At 51.1% G+C, this 15,483-nt stretch overlaps 1 protein-coding gene across 1 annotated transcript in view; it reads left to right on the forward strand.

Moving 5' to 3' along the window:
- Window positions 1–4,685, forward strand: part of BEND3 (BEN domain containing 3) — a 31,017-nt gene extending 26,332 nt beyond the window's left edge. Inside the window, exon 4 of the mRNA XM_044244621.1 lies at window positions 2,033–4,685. Coding sequence (XP_044100556.1) covers window positions 2,033–4,285 — 2,253 coding nt within the window. The 3' untranslated portion in view covers window positions 4,286–4,685. The remainder of the gene's footprint in view (window positions 1–2,032) is intronic.
- The last annotated feature ends 10,798 nt before the right edge of the window (window positions 4,686–15,483 follow it).

The raw sequence follows: 15,483 nt of genomic DNA on the forward strand, positions 1-15,483 counted from the left end.
CTCCATTGTATGCATATAGGACAGTTTGTCTGTATACTTGCTGATAACATTTTGGGTTGTTTCCAGTTTTGGCCATTTACAGTTGGGGCTCCTGTGAGCATTGGTGTGTAAGTCTTTTTAAGAAACTGCCAGCTGTTTTCCAGAGTGGTTACTCCATTCCATAGCCCCACCAGCAGTGTGTGCGAGTTTCGATGCCTTCGCATCTCCAGCACTGGGTATCGTCTTTTCGCTCGTACACATTCTGGTAGGGATGGTGAGGTATCCCCCGAGTGGCCTAATAAGTGATACTAATAAGCATCTCCTTTTTATATACTTATTTATTTATTTTGACAGAGATAGATAGCAAGAGTGAGAGAGCAGGGGTGGGGAGTGGCAGGCAGAGGGAGGGGTAGGAGCAGGGACCTGGATGCAGGACCCGCTCTGAGGACCCTGGGATCGTGACCTGGGTGGAAGGCGGACGCCTAACTGACTGATCCACCCAGGTGCCCCTGTTCATTTTTTTCTCTTACGGATTATGCTTGTGGTGTCATAACTAAGAAATGTTTGCCCAGGGCGCCTGGGTGGCTCAGTGGGTTAAGCCGCTGCCTTCGGCTCAGGTCATGATCTCAGGGTCCTGGGATCGAGTCCCGCGTCGGGCTCTCTGCTCAGCAGGGAGCCTGCTTCCTCCTCTCTCTCTGCCTGCCTCTCTGCCTACTTGTGATCTCTCTCTGTCAAATAAATAAATAAAATCTTTAAAAAAAAAAGAAAAGAAAAGAAATGTTTGCCCAAGCCAAGGTCATAAGGAATTTCTCTTAGTTTTCTTCTAGAAGTGCTAAAATTTAAGTCAGGTTTTATATTCACATCCACAATGCATATCTTTTCCTTTTAAAAACACATTTTATTTATTTATTTGACACCGAAAAAGATCACAAGTAGGCAAGAGAGGCAGGCAGAGAGAGAGGGGGAAGCAGGCTCCCTGCAGAGCAGAGAGCCCAATTCGGGGCTCAATCCCAGGACCCCGAGATCATGACCTGAGCAGAAGGCAGACACCCAACGACTGAGCCACCCAGGTGCCCCCACAATGCATTTTGAGTTCATTTCTTTACATGGCACACAGAGGATGGGCATTGGGGTTGTGTGGTTTTGCATGTGTATATCTAGTTGTTCTAGCAGCATCTGCTGAACAGATGATTTTTTTTTTTCCATTGGGTTCCCTTTAAGCCTGGGTTACAAATCTCTTGTCCTTATATACATAAAATGTTCAGGGCCTGGTGATAGGGGAAACCACTGGTGAAAGCACTGAGAACTTTGGGTTCTCAGTTGGCCGGCGTTGGTGGCTATCTGGTGGTGGAGCTGGCATTCAAGCTTTGGGGTCTTTAAAGGGGATCTCGAGCTTGCCCTTGCGGGGAGGGGTCCAGCAGAGTGGACTTGCACAGTGTGTGTGCCATTCCTTGGGTGAGCTGAGGAGAGAGATAGTCCCTGAAATGAGTGTGGTAGAGCTTAATTCTCTCACTGCCCTTTGTGGAGCAAGGCGGAGGGTACAGGGCAGGTAGCTTTGTAGGTGCGTGGGAGAGGCGTGAATGCCTTCCGTGCAGTGGCCGCCTTAAGACACTGGGGCTTAACTGTCTCCTGCAGCTCTTTGAGAAAGGCTGCAGGGCCAGCAGGAGATGGCACCTCAGAAACCTGCGGACCTGTCACCCTGTGCAGCCCACAGCTGCATGGGATCTGGGACATTCTGGGCCAGCCCTTTCGCAGTCTGAGATAAGAGGTCACGCTGGGCAGTGGTAGAGTTGCCGCAGACCCCCGTTCTGTGCTCCCCACGTCTCACCTCAGGGCCTGAGCCAGAGCCTCCATCAGGGACTAGGAGGAGGGAGCCACTCCGTGCGGGCATGTAGGGCTGTGTCAGCCGTGCCTTCCTGGCCCGGCAGGGTGAGCCAGGGCGAGGGAAGTGGTTCCTCATGCACGTCCGAGGGGGGGTCCTCGGCACCCCTGTGTGCCTCGGACCCACGCATGGTGTAGTAAATCGGAGCCTAACACGCTGTCTGTTTTCCAGGCCCTCCTCGCAGGCATGAGGAACCGTGAGAACAGCTCGCCCTGCCAGGGCAACGGGGAGCAGGCCGGCAGGGGCAAGAACCTGGGCTCCACGTGGCCTGGCGAGGAGGAGCCCTGCGGCGACGTGAGCACCCCGTCCTACAAGAAGCCCCTGTACGGCATCTCACACAAGATCATGGAGAAGAAGAACCCTCCCGCTGGCGACCTGCTGGGCACGTACGAGCTCTTTGACAAGGCCAACTCCAGCAACAGCCCCTCACCCCTGCGGCTCCTGAATGAGCCGCAGAAGCGGGACTGTGGCGGCACCGCCGCGGCGGCCACTGCCGACGGGGACCCCAACATCTACTTTCTGATCCAGAAGATGTTCTATATGCTCAACACGCTCTCTTCCAACATGTCCCAGCTGCACAGCAAGGTGGACCTGCTCTCCCTGGAGGTGAGCCGTATTAAGAAGCAGGTGAGCCCCACTGAGCTGGTGGCCAAGTTCCAGCCGCCCCCCGAGTACCAGCTCACGGCGGCGGAGCTCAAGCAGATCGTGGACCAGAGCCTGTCGGGCGGCGACCTGGCCTGCCGCCTGCTGGTGCAGCTCTTCCCGGAGCTCTTCAGCGATGTGGACTTCTCCCGCGGCTGCAGCGCATGCGGCTTTGCGGCCAAGCGCAAGCTGGAGTCGCTGCACTTGCAGCTTATCCGCGACTATGTGGAGGTCTACTACCCGTCGGTGAGGGACACGGCCGTTTGGCAGGCCGAGTGTCTGCCCCAGCTGAACGACTTCTTTAGCCGCTTCTGGGCGCAGCGGGAGATGGAGGACAGCCAGCCCAGCGGCCAGGTGGCCAGCTTCTTCGAGGCAGAGCAGGTAGATGCCAGCCACTTCCTGGATAACAAGGACCAGGAGGAGGCCCTGTCCCTGGACCGGAGCAGCACCATCGCCTCAGACCACGTGGTGGACACGCAGGACCTCACCGAGTTCCTGGACGAAGCCTCCTCCCCTGGCGAGTTCGCCGTCTTCCTCCTGCACCGGCTCTTCCCCGAGCTCTTCGACCACCGGAAGCTGGGCGAGCAGTACAGCTGCTACGGGGACGGCGGCAAGCAGGAGCTGGACCCGCAGCGGCTGCGGATCATCCGCAACTACACGGAGATCTACTTCCCTGACGTGCAGGAGGAGGAGGCCTGGCTGCAGCAGTGCGCCCAGCGCCTCAACGACGAGCTCGAGGGCCTGGCGCTGGATGGGGGCAGTGAGGGCGAGCCGGCGCGCGACGACTGCTACGACTCCTCCAGCCTGCCCGACGACATCTCCGTGGTCAAGGTGGAAGACAGCTTTGAGGGCGAGCGCCCGGGCCGGCGGTCCAAGAAGATCTGGCTGGTGCCCATCGACTTCGACAAGCTGGAGATCCCGCAGCCCGACTTCGAGGTGCCGGGCACGGACTGCCTGCTCAGCAAGGAGCAGCTGCGCAGCATCTACGAGAGCAGCCTGTCCATCGGCAACTTCGCCTCGCGCCTGCTGGTGCACCTCTTCCCCGAGCTCTTCACGCACGAGAACCTGCGCAAGCAGTACAACTGCAGCGGCTCCCTGGGCAAGAAGCAGCTGGACCCGTCCCGCATCAAGCTCATCCGCCACTACGTGCAGCTGCTCTACCCGCGCGCCAAGAACGACCGCGTCTGGACGCTGGAGTTCGTGGGCAAGCTGGACGAGCGCTGCCGGCGCCGCGACACGGAGCAGCGGCGCTCCTACCAGCAGCAGCGCAAGGTGCACGTGCCGGGCCCCGAGTGCAGGGACCTGACGAGCTACGCCATCAACCCCGAGCGGTTCCGAGAGGAGTTCGAGGGGCCCCCACTGCCCCCCGAAAGGAGCAGCAAGGACTTCTGCAAGATCCCCCTGGACGAGCTGGTGGTCCCCTCGCCCGACTTCCCGGTGCCTCCGCCGTACCTGCTGTCGGACAAGGAGGTGCGCGAGATCGTGCAGCAGAGCCTGTCGGTGGGCAACTTCGCCGCGCGGCTCCTGGTCAGGCTCTTCCCGGAACTCTTCACGGCCGAGAACCTCCGGCTGCAGTACAACCACTCCGGCGCCTGCAACAAGAAGCAGCTGGACCCCACGCGGCTGCGGCTCATCCGCCACTACGTGGAGGCCGTGTACCCGGTGGAGAAGATGGAGGAGGTATGGCACTACGAGTGCATCCCGAGCATCGACGAGCGGTGCCGCCGCCCCAACAGGAAGAAATGCGACATCCTGAAGAAGGCCAAGAAGGTGGAGAAGTGACGGCTGGGCGCCCCCGGGGACTGTGCGTGCTCTCCCAGCGCGCCAGGGGCGTCCGCAGACGCGCACCTTATGCGGCGGGGAGGGGCTCGCTCGGTTTGCACACGTGGATACCACGTAGCCGCAGGAGGGACAGAAGCTTCGCGTTCGTGTCTCCTCCTCACGACTTTGAGTCCCGTGTCCCCGGGGTGCGGCCAGAGTCCGGGAGAGCAGAGAGGCCTCGGGAGCCGGCCCTTCTCTCCTTGGCCGTGTCTCTCCATCCACCACCCCACCCGCTGCAACTCCAAATGCATAGTCAGCGACTCTCTTGTTCCTCTTCCCACATTTTACATCTTCCATTTTTATCCATTTTTTTAATTAAAGAGAAACCCTTTTTAAGAAAAAAAAAATCATTGGGCTCTTTGGGGGCCATTTTACTTAAAAAAACTATCTTTTAAATATTTGAAACAAAGTACTGTAAGATGCCTTCGGTTGCTGGGATTTTTTTTAAAGATGGTTTCAGATTTATGAAATTTTTAGAAATGCCACGTTCCTGCATGATGGCTAATAATAACTTCAGGTGGCATAGAGACCAATTTTACTGACCTTGTCTTTTACATATGACTTTGGAAGAATCAAGATGCCCCTCGGATGGCAGTCGAGGGGATGGAGAAGTGTGACCTCCTTTCCCACGGTGGTTGCACCCTCCCTTCCGCTGTGGTGCTGAGGAGGGGGCCTGCCCTCGCGACCTGGCCTGTTCCCCGTGGCCGTGTTGGTAGAATGCTGTGCCCGCTCTCTAGATGAGAACACTGGATGATGATGATATGAATGTAGGTAGACGTGGAAACGCGTACGCAATGTCATTTTGAGCTGTGTCCTTCCACTGCCCCCTTCCCTCTCTCCACAAGGATGCTCTTTGGAGGGGCAGACACATTTCCTTGGAAAAGAGTGTGTGTGAATATTTGGCTTCTTGTTTAAGGATGGGCCCCCTCTGGGCTCACCAAAGCTGTTTACTTTCCGTGTGTGTTTTTGTGCAACACTCGGGTTTTGGGAGCTGTCTGGTGGCTTCCCCCCACACCTCAGTGCAAGCCCCTCCTGTCAGTAGCTCATCCTTGTTCCTCAGGGCAAGCCCAGGCCTCGGGCCCTCTTGGGGATACCTGGCATTGGAAGGTCACAGGTCGTTCAAATGGGGCTCCCCCGTCCCCTCCCAGAGTCCACTCAGCTGTCACCTCAGACCCCCAGAAGCTCTGCTACCCTATGTCTCTGGCCAGTCCCCTGGCCTCAGAGTAAGACATACCTTCTTTCCTCACTGGTTGGGAAGGTCATACTGCCAGTGGCAAATTTTCCGGGACATCAATCAGGAAATTCCCCAGAGGTAAAGTTCTGAAAAATGATATTCTTTTACCCACCTGACTTTGGGTTCCAAAGCCCTAAGAGGGAAGGGAAACGGTGTCACCCAAATCAAGTACATTATACCAGAAACTTGGAAAATGAACTTAATCACAAAGGGTGGTCCCCAAACCCTTGTGGAATGTTGCAGAGTTAATAATCTAGTGGCTTAATGTTTGCTACCTTAAGATGCAGAAATAATAGAAACAATCTGTGAATTTTCTCTATACAACTGATAAGGACTTTAGTTCTGGTGGCTATATGACATGATTTTGCCTGTACCCAGAGGGCTTTTTTTTTTTTTTTTTTAAATGACAGGATTTTGAGCAATGTAAAGTTGCCAGTCTGATTTTAGTAAATTTGTTTTTAAATGCCATTTACAGATTATTTCTGTTGAAACTGCAGACCCAAATTATTGAAATTTAGAAATGCATAGGGACCTAATGACTCTCACATACACCCACACCCACGCACATGTGCACACACATTTCTTCTATCTAAAAAACTTAAGTGGGATGAAGGGGACCTACATGAGCAATGAGCTCAGCCTCTTTGTGCCTGGAAAGAAGGGACTAGAGCAGCCAGGAAACCCACTTTTTCCCCCTCACTTGGGCCTTTCTCTATGCCTTAGTCTCTCCAACACACACACGCATGTGCGTGCCCCTGCGCACGGCCTACCCAAAGATGGCAGTGGGGCTCTGGCCCGCCGGCCCTGTGGGTTGGAGAGTGCCGTGGAATTTGTCCTGGTCTCTAGGATGTGTCCGAGAGGATTCCAAGCCATGTGAAAATTGCCCTGCTTTCTAGAGGGTGGACTACGACCCTACAACTTCAGAAGCACAATCATTTTATTAATAATAAGTCCTGTCTCCCCATGTTAGAAAAATCAACACGTTCTAGGGATGAGATGTGTTTCTTCAGAACCTAGAGCATGTTCAGTTTTTGGAAACTGCGTTTTGGTGGTTTCCTTAATACCTTTCCTGCGTAGGGCCTCCCCCCGCCCCGCCCCCCACCCCCACCCCCTAATCTTAGAGTCCCTTTTAGTGAAGAGAGGTGGACACACTCTGGGAGTTGTTTCCTGTCCCTCCGGACTGTCTCATCAGGAAGCACCTGCAGGTCCTGCGTCTGTCTGTATGGCCTCCTCAGTTCTCTGGCCATACTGGCGGGCCCCAGGGCAGTTTTTTACATGAAGCAATAGAAGTACAAAATACTTACTTTTTCAAAATTTAATATTTTCCATAAAATGTGTTGGTAAATCCCTTCCCCCTTCCCATTCCAAATTTTTCTTTTTTTTTTTTCTTTTACTTGTTTTTGTTTTTTTTCCCCTTGTATCTGGAGGACTAAAGAATTAGCACAGACACATTCTGATGTTAAGGAAAATAGCAAGTCACGGTAGCTGGTAGTGTCCCTCGTTCTCTCTGTTAGTAAGTTTAAAAGAATGTATGAAGGTAGTCATGAATGTACTAAGTTTCTAATCCTGCTTCAGTCCAGTTGGGCTGTGTCTACATGACCACAAACATTTGACAGGGAATAAAGTCGTGTCTAGTGTCATGGGCGATAGTGTGCCCCTCTCCCTTCGGTGTTGGCCCCAGATCTTCCTTTCTTTTTATGTTTGGGTTGGAGGGGTTACCACATCCGCAGCAATCATCCACCAACCTATGGGATCTACTTAGTGGTGAAAGAATTCGCTGTTTAAATGGTAAGAGTCACTGGCCTGCCCACACCACAGCACGGCCACTTGGGTTCCTACAGAGATGGCCTCGGTTTCCACCCCCACCCCCGCACCCTGCAATGTTGGCTTCTTGTACAATTGCAGTGGGGTCTCGAGACCCCTCATGAGATCTCGCACCCTGCCTGGCTGTGTGGGTAGGAGTGCGGAGTGGAGGTGGGGGTCCAGGGGCCGTTCATACCATTTGGAAATACTTGCCTCGTGTAGATCCAGCCTTAATGTTTTTCTGACATCCTAGTGAAAGCAGACCCTGCACAAAGTGGATATCAGAGTTAATACTGTGAGGAGACAAAATAATGAGAATAGTTTTACCAAAGATAATGAAATACCGCATAATGTCTGCATTTTACCATTGATTTGAATGCGTCCTTAGAAAACTGAATGTAACAAAAACCCAGGACATTTTTGGAAATTGTATGCTCTCTAGCAAACTTTGTGTGAATTTTTATACAAGCACTGTTTTATGAGTTATATAAAATGTTATAAAAATAGAAAAAATACGGTCTTTGTAACATCTTGTTTTCTTAGGGCCCAGGTCGCTCAGAGCCTGTGTTGGTCTAGTCTTTCCTTCTTTCTGTGAGGCCTCCCCAGCCCCTTCCAGGGAAGGATGGGAACGGGGGTAGGGGGGTGAGAGGGGGATAGGGGGTGTCTCAGCCTCTCAAGCTTCTACGCCCCAGGGTGACTGTGACACAGTTCACAGGATTTCAGTTGGCTGCAACTGAATGACAGAAATTGCCAAATAAATTCTAATCCTTTTCTACACGAACCACTTCCTGGCCACACAGTGAGAGGCGCATGTGACCTTTTCATACCTTTACTGGTCAGGTCTGCGACCAAGGACCAAGCCTGCGCCCCCACTTTCAACCCCCCCCCACCTTTTTTTTCTCTTCACTTTGGAGTAAATGGGATTTAGTTCCTCAAAGGTAACATATTATTAACTGATAACAAGCGGTTATGTGTTTTTTCTTAGCTCTCCTCTTCGGCTAATTAGAAATTATTTCATATTCATAGTAAAAATACCATCTCAAGCCGTCAGAGGAACGTTGCTTTTGGCCGAGGGTCACGAAGATAGAAACTTGTGGCTGGTGATTGGGCTACTTTTCCCAGGGACTCTGCTCTGCTGTGAATCCTGACGTGTGTGTGTGTGTGTGTGTGTGTGTGTGAGAAAGCCTCGTCAGCAGGTTAGGGCCAGTCGGGGGCTGGAGTAACAAGTTTAAGCAAGAATTGAAGGAAGACTAAATTCTTTGCATTCTGGCTGTGGGTATGTTTGTTTTCTGCCCAAAAGAGAAGTCATAGAATTTCAGTATCTGTGAGCTTACTTATAAAATCTAGTTCTTGGAGATAAGAACCACACACGAAGTTAATTATCATGATCACTGGAATGGTGACAGGCAATGGCCTCTTTGGGGAAGCTTCTAAACAAACGTAACTGTCCCCCCCCCCCATCCCCTGCGGCCAGTGGTGAGAAAGGCGGGACGAACTCTCCTTCCCTACGCGCTGTGACGGCCCCTCACATTCACCAAGTACATACATGTGCCGGCCACACTGCTGAGAGCCTAGCCTTAATGATGGTCTCAAAAACCCTATGGGGTGGGGGGGCCTGGGTGGCTCAGTGGGTTAGGCCTCTGCTGTGGGCTTAGGTCATGAGCTCAGGGTCCTGGGATCGAGCCCTGCATCGGGCTCTCTGCTCAGCGGGGAGCCTGTTTCCCTCTCTCTCTGCCTGCCTCTCTGCCTACTTGTGATCTCTCTGTCAGATAAATAAATGAAATCTTCAAAAAAAAAAAAAAACCCTCGAGGTAAGTTCCAGAATTGTGTCTATTAAGAAAGGTATGGTATAGCCCTGAGGGGTGCATATACTCTCTCCTTTAATTCTCCTAAAAACGAGTGTCTTGGGAACCATGATTTGTGTTGTGGTGAGGAAGCAGAGGGAAGTAGGTTTCTTGCCCAAGTTTGCGCTCCTGGTGAACTGCGGTGTCAAGGTTTAAGCCCGTTGGTCTGTTTCTGCAACAGCACACCAGTCTGGCTGCTGAACACCCTCTGAGCCATAGCACACAAAGATTCAGATCCGAAAACAAGTGCAAGTCCCTGGTGTCCTTGACCACCCACGTCCTCTAAGCCCCAGTTTGTCTGATCTCCAATGTGGGTGTCCTGGTTTCAGATCTGTGTGAGATCACCGGCGACTGTGGAGAGCCCTGTTCTGGGACCAGTGAGCACACCCGGGAAGAGTCTGTGAAAGGAACCGCCAGGGATCGGATTCCCTTGGGGCAGACCTGAGACGTTCCCGTGAGAGTGGCGGTGGGCTTGTCCTCAGGAGAAGGGGCAGGAGGGACGCAGCAGAGGCCAGGGAAGACCAGGAGCTAGGGTGTGGGTCTCCACTGCTGTCCAGCTTCATCCCCATTCTGTAAAGCTCTAGAACTATGGATTGTTTGGCTGAATTAGTCCCAGGTGAGGCAGAGGGGCTTGTTGGTCCTTGTTAGAGGTCTTCCCCAGGTTGGAAAAGGGCAGCTCTCCTGGCAAAAGGGCCAAGGGCTGAGCTCCAGAAGGGCTGCTGCAAGCAGGAGCGGTTAGTGGGCCCTCTGCAGCGAGAACCACCAGAGGGCATGCCGACCAGTGGGCCCTATCCCCAGAGTAGGCTTTGGTGGGTCTGGATGGGGCCTAGGAATTTGCATCCCTGCCAAGTTTCCAGGTGATGCTGGCCCTGCTGGTCCACGGCCACACTCTGAGGGTCCCTGCACCAGTGACTTCACAAGGTAGGCTGTGCGTGTCACAGAAAACCGATGGCTTAGCCCTTTTCCAATTATGATAACTAGATCTCAGGTGAAATAAATGGTTTCCCATTGTGTTCAAATAAAACTGTTTCTTAACTAGCAATAAATGAAATCTTAGCTTTTCAGGTCAGCAGGAAGACGCAGGTTTACAAATGCTTGCGCAGCATGGCCTAGGAGCACTGGCCAAACGTGGCTTTTGCCAGAGCCTAGTTTTACAGGGGGAGGCCTGTTCATTGGTTTTAAGGAATAAGAATTCATTTGTTCTTCTAAAGGGAGTTTGTGTTCCGGATAGTGAACTGTGTCCCTGACAGAGGTGGAGAACACGTCATGCCATAGCTCATCCTTCCAGAAGCTCCTACAGTGTGGCAGCTGTGTTGTCAGAAGTGACAATGGGTCCTTAAATTATAGGGAGTTCATGTTTTTGTAAGCGCTCCCTTTCTCTGAGCCCACTAATGGCTTAGGGACTTGACATACGTTATTTCATTTAATCCTCACAGGAACCCTGTTTCTATCCCCCATTTTACAGACAGGGCTGCTTCTAGAGGTTGAGTGACTTGGCCGAGGTCAGATAGCTGGCCCAGCCAGGTGCTGCTAATGATGACTGGCTTGACTCCGAAGTCCGTGCTCGGGGATTTTGGTGCCACGCCTCACGTGGCTGTGTGCAGTAAACTTCTCCGTCCTTCTGCCTAGGACAGTTAAACCTGGCGTTTAACTTGGGTTGTGCTGACTGTCCAGGAGCTGCCTGAGTGTTTGACTTGAGAAAGCTTTCAGTGCAGAGAGCAGAATGAGAAATACAGTAAGAATCATTTCGTCCTCTAAAGGAAGTGCGTTCATTCTGCAAAAATATTTAAGATTTTTATTTATTTATTTGAGAGCAAGAACAAGCAGAGGGGAGTGACAGAATGAGAGGGAGAAGCCGGCTTCCCGCCGAGCAGGGAACCCGACATGGGGCCCGATCCCAGGACCCCAAAATCATGACCCGAGCCAAAGGCAGGCACTTAACCCATTGAGCCACCCAGGAGCCCTGCAAAAGTATTTGTAATGCCGGCTATCTCCTGGGCACTCTTCCATGACTCTAACAAGTCCTCAACTCATTAATTGGTAGTTGGGAGGCCTTGGAGAGAAGGCTCTGGTGGTAAACACCACCAAACCTAACCTCTCTTGCCTGAAACCGAATTCCAAGCTGCACGTGGGTAATAAGCGGACTGCGAAGTTGGGTTCCTCGGCTCAGTGCCGACAGCTGAGGCCACAGCAGATGGAGGAGGGCTGGGCTCCGGCCCACAGCTTCCTGACTCTCCTGCTTCTCCCAGACTAGAAACGCTCCCGCTAAGAGGCTGTGAATGCCGGCTGCAGAGCTCCATAGCCTTGGTCTTCCCAGTGTTCGGTTCCTGCTACTTCTGACACAGGTATTAAACCTAAGTCTCCTCCTTGGCGTGGATGCGGGGAAGCGTCAGCCAGGCACAGCGTGGGCACGAGGGGGCCTGTGCCTCGGCCGATGCAGGACCCGTGGCGACGGGTGCCTTCTCGTCGGGTTGTTGCTGGTTGTGTTGCTTCAAAGGAGAGTTGGCTGCTGTCATTTTAGCCTCACCTTTTGCGTCTCTGCATCAGAATCAAGAGGTAAGGGCTCTCCTCTACGTCCGAAAGAAAAATCTATGCATTGCAAGGGGCAGGAAGTGTCTAATAGGAAGCCTTCTGAGTGGGGCTCTGGAAATCACTATTACCCAGTCCAGAACTCTAAACAGAAATGGCCCATTTTAGACACTTGCTGTTCTAACCTGACTGCAGTTTTGGGGGCTTCACTTATCTGCCTTGGGGAAGGTCTCATCATCTTTAAGAATTTTGTCCCAGGGGCGCCTGGGTGGGTCAGTGGGTTGGGCCTCTGCTTCTGGCTGGGGTCGTGATCTCAGGGTCCTGGGATCAGGCCCCAGATTGGGCTCTCTGCTTGGCGGGGAGCCTGCTTCCCCCTCTCTCTCTTCCTGCCTCTCTGCCTACTTGTGAACTCTCTGTCAAATAAAGATAAAATCTCTAAAAAAGAAAAAAAAAAAAGAAAAGAAAAGAATTCTGTCCCAGGAGGGGCTCCTGGATAGTACAGTCAGTTAAGCATTCGACTCTGATTTTTTGGCTCAGGTCATGATCTCAGGGTCAGGAGATCGAGCCCCACACCAGGCTCCTTGCTGGGTGTGGAGTCTGCTTAAGGGTCTTTCGCTCCTCTTCTCCATCTGCCCACCAGCTCCCTACCCCCACACTCTCTCCGAAAAAATAAAGTCCCAAGATAGAAGGCCCACTGGGTACAGATGTCATCTCTACGGAAGAATCGAGAAGGGCATCCTGCGTGATCCTTGTCCTCGAGGGCATTTGCATGTCCTTGCAAATTCCTACTTTCACTGGCCTGCTTCTGATACGCCTGCTTAACCAAAAACGAAGAGAAAACCCCATAACCCAACGTGCAGGTCTTTGAGAGGAACAGGAAAGCGGCAGTCTCAGAAAGCTGCCTCCAACCTCAGGGCCTTCAGAGAAATTCCAGGGGGCGGATTACGGAGTAGCAGCTACCAACAGTAGAAGGACAGCAGGTTGTGGGGGCCCTTCCTGTGCAGGAAAATAATTTACTGAAGAACACGTGGTAAAAGTAACCGCCTCTCTTGACACCTAGACTAGCCAAGGGGAGCAAGCCGGCTGTCCCTGGGGCTGGATGAGGCTCCGCCCACAGTGCTAGGCCCTTCCAGTGGGAAACTTCTGGGTGTGTATCCGCAGTCCCACCCAGTGATGTGCTGGTAGTTTAAGAAATGACTCTCCAAGGGAAAAATAAGTACTGGTTTTTGATGATTGCGATTTCCAAGGTGAAAATACTACCACAGGTGACTCCAAGCTTCCTATGTGACCTGCTAAAAGCAGTTGGGGAGATGCCCTCTTTCCGCTCTCAAGTCCACGCCAGGGAGTTTCTACTGTCCTACACTACTCCCTAGTGACTGTCAGTAAGCTCATTGATAATCTGACGGCACCTTTCTGCAAGCCAAATGTGCGTGACCGAGATGAGGCAGAACTTGAGCCGAGTGTCCCTTTACTTGCCGGATTCAGGCTGCACCTTTAGAAGCTTCACGGAACGTCAACACCAGCACCCCCAACCGCAATCTTTCTTTTCAGCTTCTTAGAAAATGCTACTTCTGTTTCCATCTCCCCAGTCATCACTAACCAAAAAAACTGTGACTTAAGAAATATCCCCCAAATGTCTACTTTTCTCTACAAAATGTTAAAAAGATGAAGAAACGATAGCCTAGCCATCTATATAATTTTCCAGGGAAGACAACAGGTGCTATTTGGCAGAGAAATGCTATTAGCGTGGAACTTCCTAGAGGGCAGCGACTTCTTTGAAAGAATTAGCCATCATTACTGATAAATGGGCTAGGTCAGCCTCTACCAAAGTAGTCATAACTTAAAAAAAAAAAACAAAAAAACCAAAAACTTGCCGTCCCATTACAGCAGAGTGTCTCAACCTCATCTCTACTCATTTGGGGTCCAGTAACTTTGTTGTGGGGTGTCCTGTCACTGTAGGACATGTAGAGGCATCACTGGTCCCTATCTACTCGATGTCCCTAACCACCCACCCCCAGGCTGTGACACCCAAGAGGTCTCTAGACACTGCCTAACGTGAAATCACCCCTGGTTGAGAACCACTGCACTAGAAACATATACATCTTAAATCTTTTCCAATTTTAATTTTCACGGAGGTGGTGTCGCCACGGGGCAATAGAAAGCAACCATCGTTTGGGTGAGTTTTGAGAGTTCTGTGAATCCTTACGGACTGCTTTTGTTTCTGCTATTTCATAACCGTGTTCCAAGTCCCTCGCACTGCAGACAACTGTAAGAGCTCAGTTGTTGCCCGGGCCCTCGCCAAACCAACATTCTCCATGAGATTTTTTTTTTAGTTTGATTTTTTAAAACAGAGAGGTCTGGGTGCGGCCCCAAACGCTGCAAATAGCTAGGTGAGGTCCTAATTACCAAAAGCTTCAAAAAGCCTTTCAAGTGGCTTTTCCTGCTTCCTAGCTAGCAATAGCTCCTCTTACCTCATACAACAAACACATTTTGATTTTCTCCCTCCTTTGAACACATGACAATGTGTACATGACAATTAGTACCCCGGTCCCCATTTGACCAATGAGGAAGCTGAAGCCCAGAGACGGAGGTCAAACTGTAACCAAGGTAACCCGACTTACTAATGACAAGACTGAGCCTAAAAACCAGGACCCTGACACATCCCTAGGTCATGCTGCCACTCACCACACAAGACTTCTTAGTCTTTCTACAACTTTCTAAAGAGAAGTCAAGAGGAGAGTGGGAAGGAGGAAGAGAGAGGGAGAGCGAGACAGGGGCAGAGGAAGAGGAAATGAGAAAAAGTAAAGACATTAGTCTCCTAAATTATAATTCAGAACTAAGTCCTGTTAAAATTAAAGTTTTTACTGGTAACTCAGTAAAGCCCAATTAACAAGTGTTAAAACGGAAACATTCCCTCTGTTGCTTTGCACATTATGTTGTCTTTCTTCCTGAGAGCTTACTTAAGCTTTCAAATAAAGATCAGTTTTTTGGAGTCTTCTGAAATTCAAGGTGTTAAGGCCTCCATACTTATGGGCCCAGACATCCCCCTGCTTTGGGCCACAGAAGTTTCCCTTCATTGTCAGTTAACCTGAATTCTCAAGAATTCCTAGAGGGCGGGGCGCCTGGGTGGTTCAGTGGATTAAGCCGCTGCCTTCGGCTCAGGTCATGATCTCAGGGTCCTGGGATCGAGTCCCGCATCGGGCTCTCTGCTCAGCAGGGAGCCTGCTTCCCTCTCTCTCTCTGCCTGCCTCTCTGCCTACTTGTGATCTCTCTCTGTCAAATAAATAAATAAAATCTTAAAAAAAAAAAAGAAAAGAATTCCTAGAGGGCAATAAAAGGACCCAGGCACAGCCAGTCTTTTTTCCGTGACACCATCTAATGGGTCTCTACTTGAGTGGACTCTTCAAGTGCTAGGAAACTGTTCCTGGGAGTCTACAAACCAATTTATTTCTGCAGATGTCCTTTTCTTAGATGATGTGCATTATGTGTGTGTCCCTTCTAATACTATTATTTTTTTAGGCTTTCTCCTTTTTACAGCACTTTCTTGAGAATTAGAATAATCGGTCTCTCTTTGTTCTCTTCGTTGATAATATCTGTGTTTCCCTTAAAACCTACTACTAAAATATACTTTCTCCTGAAAATTAAACTCTCAGCTTATTACCCTAAGCTGGGACACGGGTCATCCTATTTTTTTTTTCTGTAAAAGGTCAGATAGTAAATATTTTAGGCTTTGTGGGCTACCTAAGGCC

This window comes from Neovison vison, chromosome 1 (genome assembly GCF_020171115.1).
Source record: "Neovison vison isolate M4711 chromosome 1, ASM_NN_V1, whole genome shotgun sequence".
In the NCBI taxonomy this organism is placed as follows: Eukaryota; Metazoa; Chordata; class Mammalia; order Carnivora; family Mustelidae; genus Neogale; species Neogale vison.